The 10,857-nt window shown below is 40.6% G+C and overlaps 1 protein-coding gene across 6 annotated transcripts in view; it reads right to left on the bottom strand.

The window, feature by feature from the left end:
* The window catches only part of LOC133404642 (SLIT-ROBO Rho GTPase-activating protein 3-like), a 44,180-nt gene continuing 33,323 nt past the window's right edge, over nucleotides 1-10,857 (bottom strand). For all 6 annotated transcript variants that reach the window (XM_061680736.1, XM_061680728.1, XM_061680766.1 and 3 more), the window contains 6 exons: nucleotides 10,152-10,207; nucleotides 9,756-9,927; nucleotides 9,452-9,544; nucleotides 6,702-6,809; nucleotides 2,610-2,712; nucleotides 1-1,783 (listed from right to left, as the gene is read on the bottom strand). In XM_061680736.1, the coding sequence (XP_061536720.1) occupies nucleotides 1,565-1,783; nucleotides 2,610-2,712; nucleotides 6,702-6,809; nucleotides 9,452-9,544; nucleotides 9,756-9,927; nucleotides 10,152-10,207 (751 nt within the window). In that variant the 3' untranslated portion in view covers nucleotides 1-1,564. The remainder of the gene's footprint in view (nucleotides 1,784-2,609; nucleotides 2,713-6,701; nucleotides 6,810-9,451; nucleotides 9,545-9,755; nucleotides 9,928-10,151; nucleotides 10,208-10,857) is intronic.

The raw sequence follows: 10,857 nt of genomic DNA, 5'->3' as shown, positions 1-10,857 counted from the left end.
TCATCACTCTATCTTTTATTGTCATCATAGTTTCTTTCCCCACACATATACTTTAATTTTACACTTTAAATCTAGTGACATTATCAAAGTGATTTTGAATAAAGGGTGCTTTAATTTTGTAAAACAAGGAAACTATCACATTTATGTTTCTACTAAAACGTAACAGAAGAGAGACGCGATACATGTCAAACCATCTCAAGTGTTTGGAATCAAAGTAGATAACATCATACACCTCTTGATCTTCTGTGGATGCCAATACACACACACACACACACACACACACACACACACACATTATATATATATATATATATATATGTGATTTATTGATTGATGTATTTATTTATTTATTTTTCAGTGTGTGTGAGTGTAGTTAGAGTGAGATTCCCAAACTTTGTTGTCATATTCACAGTTAAAGCCAGAAGTCACGAGTTCTCCCCTGACATGAGGGCATTTTTGGCTCATGCACAGCTTGAAAGAAGCCACGAAAAGCCACTTAATTCTTTCAAAGGCAAACCTGAGTCAGCCCATCTTAACTCTGCAAAGCCCTGAGTTTTGCCTTGTCGGCCATGTATCACATATGAAATGGAATGTTGTCGTTTTTTTCCCAACATGAGTTTGTCAGATCACTGCATGCTCCTTCATTAATTGACACAACTGTAAACAGCAATGCAAACATCTTTTCAGGTCACATATTGTAAAAAGACTTGAAATTAAGAGAAAATTGAAAGCGTAAAAATAACACAGAGGCACTCCTTGACACAGGCCTCGTATTGGCTGTCTTTTTTCCTTCTTCTATATTGGTCAGCATTTGATTTTTCATAACCAGCCACTAGGGGACAGTCTTTTGCTGACATTAAGCATGTCAACCAATTTATTCTCATATCACAGAATAACTATGACGAAGTATTAGGGCCATACTATAAAGGGGAAAAAAATACTGCAGCGAGAATGAAGTCATAGATTTACCAGACTAAAGTTGCGAGAGTAAAGAGAGAATATCTTGAGAGTAAAGATTCATGAAGATTTATGAGAAATCGATATTATAAAGACAAACTCATAAAGTTGTTATATGAGAAAAAAGCTTAGCATTTTTACAAGAATAAAGTTGGGTTCTTTTCATTGTATGAGGAAAAAGTTGTTTTAATTTTGTATGAATAAAGTTGTAATATTACAAATATCCAGACTTTACTCCTGCAATTACTTTTTTCCTGATAACATTTCAAGCTTGATTTTTACAAGACATTATACTTTTTTGTTTTCCTTTTCAGTGTGGCCCTAATATTCCTTCACACCAGACAGAACACATCCCTGATTCTCAAAAACAGGAGACCAAAACCAGACTTGCACATTTGGGGGAAAAGAAGAAGAAGACCAAAAACATTTGAAGAAACACACAAGACATACTGCAATACAGCGCCATGTGGCACTATGAGATGGCACAGACTTAAATATATTCATACATCCTAAAAATAAATCAAAAATTTCCCAGAATGCATGACAGTATATTCATCCTCAAGCTTGAAATCTATACTTTCAATCATCCATCCAGTTTTAGGGTATGTCAGTCCACAGGCCGGAAAAGGGCCCGTCCTCGGATACCAAAGCCCACTTTTTTGGCAGTGGGGGCAGCTTGAGGGAGGGGAGAGGAAGGGGAGGAGGTGGAGGCGGAAGAAGAAGGGGGAGCAGGGGTCGCCGTGGCTGGGAGGGTTGGCGGCTGCATGGGCGGCTGTCGAGACAGGAGCTCCTTGAACACAGAGTTCATCTGGCGACTGATCATCTCCTGAGAGTGGAAGAGGGGCGGGGCCAGAATCAGATGTACACAGGAAATTGAGAATTACATTTAAAACGACAAACTGTTCTATTCTTTTTTATCTTTCAGGCCTCCGAAACGGTGCTCCAGGTTCTGGCACTAAGTACAGCCTAAAGGAGAACTGCACTGGTAAAACAAACTGTATGGACAAAAAGTATTGGGACACCATGTAATGACACCTACTGGAAGTCAACATCTTGCTTTCACTCTTCCGGGAAGTGTGTCTAGGGGACCTTTTGTGTACATTCACCCAGAAGAACAACTTAAATCTAGTTTTAACATCAAGTATTTCACTGACACATTGAAAAAACTTGAAATAATGAGTCACCATACATATACATACTGTATTACGTTTACATAAAATATTTTGTAATAAAAACATATATTCAAAAAAGAACATTTTACATTAAAGCTTTTCCTAAAAACGTGTGACAAAAATTTAACGTGGAGTTTAATAAATATATGACATGTTGATGTTAGCTAAACACAAACACAAAAATGTAAGTTAAGAAAATACAGTTATTTAGAACGAGTTGATAACATTTTGAAAATATTTGTAAAAATATTAGAAAACAAGTCAATACAAAAAAATATGAGTATTGTATTGAGGGACTTTCTGTTCTAAGATCTCATTGTTCCCATGAGTGATGCTCAGTCCTGGTCTGTATGAGGTCTCAAATGAACACATTTTTCCAACAAGGTAAACACAAATAAGCTTTGATTTCTACATTAAAAAAAACAAAAAAACTTTTATTTGACTAAGAAACCAAATAATCAGTTCAACTGAGCTACCCACCTTGTCAGCCGTCGTCCTGTCTGCCTGAACAAATGCGGGTCTGTCCGCAGGTTTGAACCCTGCCTGTCTTACAGTGTCCAGCGTGTGTCTTCGCTCCTGAGACCTGAAACACAAATGCATTTTTTTTCCTTTAAGTTTTCCTCAAGATCCAAATACTCAAGCATGGTGTTCTCATGACATTGTTTTCTTTTGCAACTTAGATGTGTTACAATGAGTATGAATAGAAGTTAAAAAGAGGGTTAGGTCATTCAAACAATTTAGTGTTTGGTTATGTGCTAATTTTATCATTGGCCTTTGGGGCTGTTATCATTGAGCCCTATGAACTCAGGCTATAGGGAAAATAATCATTGATCCAAGATGCTGCTTCTGTTAGTTAAAACATAATTTCAGTTGTGTAGTTTTAGAACGACTCAGGAAGGATTTGTGCTGTCGATGTCAATGTTTCCCAACCTATATTGAGCAAGGGCAAACTGTCACGTCACACCACCAGACAAAATGATCAAAAAGTGGAGACGTATGTTGATTTTGTCATCTTTTTTTTTTCATCTAACGGAAGAACATTTAATTGTTCTGCCTGTCACCATTTGTCACTGACACAGATAGATGAGCAAATACAGATACATTATTTGTAGAAAATAAATAATAGAAAAATTAGGTGTAATTGGATTTTAAATACAGTTATTGGGAATCACTGGTCTGATTTTAAATACAGTTATTGGGAATCATTGGTCTATGTCAACCCATCCATTTTCTATAGAACTTGTCTTCATTCGTGTCGTTAGTGAGCTGGACCCTATCCCAGCCACAGGGTACACCCTTGGTCGTCAGCCAGTCCTAAGGCCAGAGGAGGGAAGAGTAGCCAAATATTGTACTCGAGTAAGAGTACTGTTACTTTAGAATAACATGACTCAAGTAGGCGGCACGGTGGCCGACTGGTTAGAGCGTTAGCCTCACAGTTCACAGTTCAATCCCCGGCTCAATCCCCTGTGTGGAGTTTGCATGTTCTCCCTGTGCCTGCGTGGGTTTTCTCCGGGCACTCCGGTTTCCTCCCACATCCCAAAAACATGCATTAATTGGAGACTCTAAAATTGCCCGTAGGTGTCATTGTGAGTGCGAATGGTTGTTGGTTTGTATGTGCCCTGCGATTGGCTGGCAACCAGTTCAGGGTGTACCCCGCCTCCTGCCCGATGATGGCTGGGAAAGGCTCCAGCATGCCCGCGACCCTAGTGAAGAGAAGCGGCTCAGAAAATGGATGGATGGATGGATGACTCAAGTAAAAGTAAAAGTAAAAAGTAGTCCCCAAAATAATTACTTGAGTAAGAGTAAGAAAGTACTCAGTGAACAAAACTACTCAAGTACTGAGTAACTAGTGAGTAACTTCCGATTTATTTTTTATCAGAGCATGAACGTCAAATAAAATAAAAATACTAAATAAAATACGAATGTGCAAATTGAGATATTGCTGAACAATATCACTTAATCTAAAACGGAATAAATAAAATCTTTGTAAAATAACAAATTAAGGCAAATTCAGCTCCAAGAAATGGTCTTATACTATATTGTTTCGACTTGTTAAACACTGTAGGCTCACCAGGCAGATTTCAAAAACAGGAACAAGGTTGCAGTGGATATAAAAAGTATACACACCTGTTCATATGGCAGATTTTTGTGTTGTAAAAGAAGTTTGACCAAAATGAATAATTTAAAACCTTTTTCCACCATTAATGTGACCTAGGATTTGGACAATTTAACTGATTTATTTTTTGAGAGGGGAGGTGAAAAGAAAACAACTGAAATCAACTTGAATGTGATTAACTTGGACTTGACGTTTAACTTTCTGCCATCTTGGCCTTGTCACCGTTGCAAAAGAGATGTTCTCTTTTAACTGGCCTTTTACCTGGTTAAATACGGTTTAAATAAAATAAATACAAATAAATCTGGTTGCACAAGGATGTACTCCCTCTTATAACTGGCATGTGGCTGTGTTAAGAAGTCACAGATCACATTTGAACTCATGTTCAATGGGAGTCCACACACACCTGCGACCATTTCAATTTTTAAGCGGAAACAACTGTCATGAGCTGTGCCCTGCAGTTCCGTTGGAGCTTGGGTGGCATTTTGTGCCCCTCTCGCGCTCTCTCTCTCTCTTCCCAGTAATCAGCACCACTTTGGCCGCGCACCTGTTGTCAATCATCCTTCAACACCTGCGTTTAAGCTTGCCAGATCCAAGACTCCACTGCCAGAGTATTAACGTTCACCCGTGGTACACTGGCTCTCTACTTACGCGTAAGCTACGCCACTCCTCGCAATATTTCTGATCTCCATGTTCTTCCTTGTCCTCAGTGCTCCTTCCGTGTTCCCTGCCTTGCTGACCTCTGCCACCACGCTGTCAAGCCATCCACTTGCTCACGCCATCACCTGCCTCACGCTCCCTGTCTCGTCGACCCGCCAGTACGTCTCAAGTACCCACCTCCGAAGCCCTTCTCAATAAACCATTCTCCAAAAAAAACTTTCAGCCTGCGCCTGCTTCTGAGTCCAGTTAAAATCGCATTGTGACAACAACACCTGCATAGGTACTTACAGAAACATTATTTGCTTCATCCACTAAAATGAAGAAGCTGTTTGTTGACCAGACTTATTGATAAAGTGTGTATGTGTGTGTGTGTGTGTGTGTGAGAGAGAGAGAGAGAGAGAGAGAGAGAGAGAGTGAGAGAGAGAGAGGGAGCGAGAGAGAACAGAAAGTAACCCAGAAGATCCATGTTGTACAGTTGCTTGTGACCATAAAATAGGGCTAATGTTGACATATGGACAGCCAAAACAACAGCAAAGACATCTGCAGCTTACGGCAAGGTGTTATCTCAAGTTAGAAGTAGGCTGAAATATCCAAGTTTGACGAGTGACAAAACTACGCTGCTTGTTAAAGCTGTTGTTTTTTTGTCTAAAATGTAAACACGAGTCATGTGTGGCTGTCATGACTCACTTTGATTGGCCCGTGAAGCCGAATAGAATACTCTTTTTTTGAGGACGTGACTTTCTTGGTCGGCATGGTGGACGACTGGTTAGAGCGTCTGCCTCACAGTTCTGAGGACCCCAGTTCAATCCCGCCTGTGTGGAGTTTGCATGTTCTACCCGTGTCTGCGTGGGTTTTCTCCGGGCACTCCGGTTTCCCCACATCCCAAAACCATGCGTGGTAGGTTAATTGACAACTCTAAATTGCCCGTAGGTGTGAATGTGAGTGCGAATGGTTGTTTGTTTGGGTGTGCCCTGCGATTGACTGGCAACCAGTTCAGGGTGTACCCCGCCTCCTGCCCAATGATAGCTGGGATAGGCTCCAGCACGCCCGCGACCCTAGTGAGGAGAAGCGGCTCAGAAAATGGATGGATGGATGGATGACTCAAGTAAAAGTTGAGTTAAACATCACTGTGGTAATCACGGTGGATTGGAGCATTGGCCACCGATGGGGAAGTCGAAAACAAAAGTCGAAAAATAGATTGCGAATGCAGTCATTGATAAATGAAAGTAGCGAGTGGCCTGTAGATGATTTTAACAGAGTAAAAGTACAGTTTCTTCTTAACATAAATACTCGGGTAAAAGTAAAAATGATGCTTCATTAAAACTAGTCTGACAAGTAAATATAATGGAGTAAATGTAACGCGTTATTACCCACGTCTGCCTAAGGCACATATAGACAAACAACTATTCACAACCACATCACATTCAAACCAATTAACCTAACATACATGTTTTGGAATGTGGGAGGAAGCTGCGGTACTCTGAGTGAAGTACTCTAACCTGCACAAGCATGCAACATGCAAACTCAACACAGGCAGACCTGAGCTGAGATTTGAACCCTGAACCTCTGAACTGTGAAGCAGACGTGCTAACCACTAGGCTAAAAGCTGCCTTTTTTTTGTTATTGACATGATTTATAAAATTACAGTGGGAATTATTGCAAGTTTATTTCCAGAACACTGTTGCTTCATATGTGGTATATTTGTAGCCGCATGATCGACTACTTGATGACTTACGGTAAATGATGCGTGATCTTAGTCAATACATTTCATAGGCTTGAGATGCGTGTGTCGATCTTACACTGGCAGGTGGCGTGCAGCCGGGGAGGTTGGTGGCTTTCGACCAGGGCTTCCATCGCTTCCTCTTTGTCGCCCAGGCAACGAAGCGCCATCGCTGTTCACCCGCATCCTGTCAAAAGGCACACAGACAAAGTTTAGACCTTTGACTGACTGGAGCAATTCTGTGTGGAACTGAACATTTCTGGAAAGCAGCCTTGGGTTCAATGAAAGGTGCTACAGCGGTGGGGCAAAAAAGTATTTAGTCAGACATCAATTGTGCAAGTTCTCCCACTTAAAAATATGAGAGAGGCCTGCAATTTTCATCGTAGTTATACCTCACCTATGAGAAACAAAATGACCAAAAAAATTAATAAATAAAAAATCCAGAAAATCAATCTGACTTTTTAAAAATAATTTATTAGCAAATTATTGTGGAAAATAAGTATTTGGTCAATAAAAACGTTCATCTCAGTACTTTGTTATATACCCTTTGTTGGCAATGACAGAGGTCAAACATTTTCTGTAAGTCTTCACAAGGTTTTCACACACTGTTGCTGGTATTTTGGCCCATTCTCCTCTAGAGCAGTGATGTTTTGGAGCTGTCACTGGGCAACACAGACATTCAACTCCCTCCAAAGATTTTCTCTGGGGTTGAGATCTGGAGACTGGCTAGGCCACTCCAGGACCTTGAAATGCTTCTTACGAAGCCAGTCCTTCGTTGCCCGGGCGGTTTGTTTGGGATCATTGTCATGCTGAAAGACCCAGCCAAGTTTCATCTTCAATGCCCTTGCTGATGGAAGGAGGTTTTCACTCAAAATCTCACAATACATGGATCAGTCGTCCTGGACCCTTTGCAAAAAAAAACAGCCCCTAAGTATGATGTTTCCACCCCAATGTGTCACAGTCCGTATGGTGTTCTTTGGATGCAATTCAGCATTCTTTCTGCCCCAAACATGACAAATTGAGTTTTTCCCAAAACGTTCTATTTTGGTTTCATCTGACCATATAACATTATCCCAATCCTCTTCTAGATCATCCAAATGCTCTCTAGCAAACTTCAGACGGGCCTGGACATGTACTGGCTTAAGCAGGGGGACACGTCTGGCACTGCAGAATTTGAGTCCCTGGCGGTGTAGTGTGTTACTGATGGTAGCCTTTGTTACTTTGGTCACAGCTCTCTGCAGGTCATTCACAAGGTCCTCCCGTATGATTTTGGGATTTTTGTTCACCGTTTTTGTGATCATTTTGACCCCACGGGGTGAGATTTTGCGTGGAGCCCCAGATCGAGGGAGATTATCAGTGGTCTTGTATGTCTTCCATTTTCTAATAATTTCTCCCACAGTTGATTTCCTCACACCAAGCTGCTGACCTATTGCAGATTCAGTCTTCCCAGCCTGGTGCAGGTCTACAATTTTATTTCTGGTGTCCTTTGACAGCTCTTTGGTCTTGGCCATAGTGGTGTTTGGAGTGTGACTGTTTGAGGTTGTGGATAGGTGTCTCATATACTGATAATGAGTTCAAACAGGTGCCATTAATATAGGTAATTAGTGGAGGACAGAGGAGCCTCTTAAAGAAGAAGTTACAGGTCTGTGAGAGCCACAAATCTTGCTTGTTTGTAGGTGACCAAATACTTATTTTCCACCATAACTCTTCTAATAAATTCTTGAAAAATTTTCTGGATTTTTTTCCCCCTCATTTTGTCTCTCATAGGCGAGGTATACCCATGATGAAAATTACAGGCCTCTCTCATCTTTTTAAGTGGGATAATTTGTACAATTGGTGGCTGACTAAATACTTTTTTGCCCCACTTTATATAAATTGAAGTTATTATTATTATCATCATTATTATTATTATTATTATTATTATTATTATTATTATTATTATTATTATTATTATCCAGTCATCCATTTGCCGTACTGCTTATCTTCACTCAGTCGCGGGTGTCCTGGCGCCTAACTCAGCAGACTTCGGGAGAGGGGCGGGCTACACCCTGAACTGGTCGCCAGCCAAGCGCAGGGCACATATGCCATTCACACTCACATTTACACCTACAGACAATTTAGAGTCTTCAATTAACTTATCGTGCATGTGTTTGGAATGTTGGAGGAAACTGGAGTACCTGGAGAAAACCTTCACAGGCACAGGGAGAACATGCAAACTCCACACTGTGGAGGCCGGATTTGAACCTGAGATCTCAGAACTGTGAGGCAGTTGTGCTTTCCAGTCGACCACCATTCCAACCTTTTATTATTATTATTATTATTATTATTGTTATTAATAATAACCAATGAGAGAGGAAGGTCTTCTAAAAATACAATACAAGCAAATGGGAAGCAAAATGTTTTATGTTCAAGTATAATATTATGGCATTGCTTGATCTGCGATTGACTCGTGCATTCTTATCTAGCCATTCTGTGATTAGTGATTTAGACTTCTTGCAATCATTCAAACAATCAGTGCAATACCCCCAAAATACAATTTAAATTAATCTTATGTCTTTTGGTGCATCTTTCCACTTGGCAAATACTGACACTGTGTTTGTTGCTTGCTTGGTTTGCATCTACAGTACTGAATTTATCTAAAATATATTCAGAATAAATACATCAGTCATTAGCTAAATTTGAGTGAGATCACCGTGTTTAGTAATAAATTCTGCATTTCATAAATCAAATGTTCCTTTGTTCAATTTGTTTTACAATACAATCCTTACATGATGCAAAATAAGTGAGATAATTTTCCAAGCATTGTAGGATGTGCCTGTATGTTTATACCGAACGGTGTTCTCTGTATGAGGATCATCTGCCGACAGATTTCCAGTGCTGCCGCCACCTCCTCCTCCTTCATCTCTTTTTCCTCTCTCTGACCTGCAGGAGGAGAAAAGAAATGTTACTTTTACAACATGAAATTTAAGTATGAGAGGAGGCTTTACAGGCAATAGAATTGTAACTAATGGAGTCTTTTGCCAAGACCCAACAAATAAGGAAAAATGGTGATAGTTGAGTCTTTTTGCCAGATGAAAAACATGAGGAAAAGAAAGCAAAGTATAATATGGTCTTGGTTCTTAACGGTGCTCACCCTTCCAGGACGTTGATGTACTTGTGTGGGATGAGACCTTTGACCCCTCCTGCTTCACCCCTCCACCAATCAGAAGAGACCTTGCTGTGAAGAATAAGAAGCTCTCCCTGCTTGAAGGACAGCTCTGCCGGTGATCTCGCCGCGTAGTCGAACATTGCCACAGCTTCCGAATCTGAACACACAACACATGAAAAAAATTAAATAAAATAGAGTCCTCATGATTTGTAATCATATTAAAAGGGATGCTATGTATATTTATTGTCATATCTGTAACTATGTAGGAAGTGATGTGTGTGTGTGTCTGTGTGTGTATGTGTGTGTGTCTGCGTGCGTGTGTGCATGCGTCCGTGCATGCTTGTGCGTGCATATATGTGTGCATGAGTGCGTTCTCCTCACCGTCCTCACTGGGCAGATGTTCAGCCTCTCCATCTCCCTCCTCTGTGATTGGTTCACTGCAGACGAATCAAAGTAGAGTTTGTGGTGTTTTCGTCTTCTGGCAATCCACCACACAAGCAGGCATCCTTTGTGCAAGGTCTCACTTTTTCATTTTCATGCAATTTTAAATGATATGTTTGGGGTCTGCGTGGGTTTTCTGCGGGTACTCCGGTTTCCTCCCGCATTCCAAAAACATGCATGTTAGGTTAATCGAAGACTCTAAATTGCCAGTAGGTGTGAATGTGAGTGCGACTGGATGTTTGTTTATATTTGACCTGCGATTGGCTGGTGACCAGTTCTGGATATACCCTGTCTCTTGCCAGAAGTCAGCTGACATAGGCAGAGATGGGGGAACTCGAGTCAGTTGACTTGGCATTTCCACCCCCCCCCCCCACAAAAAAAATGTCAAAAGTCAATGGTGCGCATTATACATAGGTATAGGGGAAAATGAAAAAATACTTTCCAATTTTATAAATGTATGCCGCCATCTAGTGGTTATGAAAAAGCTTTACATTTTCATTCTAATATGCCACCGCCACCTAAAGGTTATGAGAAAGGTGTACACTTTAATTCTAATATGCCGCCACCTAGAGGTTATGAAAAAGGTGTACCTACACTTTCATTCTAATATGCCGCCACCTAGAGGTTATGAAAAAGGTGTACCTAC

The sequence above is a fragment of the Phycodurus eques genome, chromosome 1 (assembly GCF_024500275.1).
Source record: "Phycodurus eques isolate BA_2022a chromosome 1, UOR_Pequ_1.1, whole genome shotgun sequence".
Classification (NCBI taxonomy): domain Eukaryota; kingdom Metazoa; phylum Chordata; class Actinopteri; order Syngnathiformes; family Syngnathidae; genus Phycodurus; species Phycodurus eques.
The sequence above is the reverse complement of the archived record's forward strand: the minus strand, read 5'-3'. Positions and strand labels throughout refer to the sequence as shown.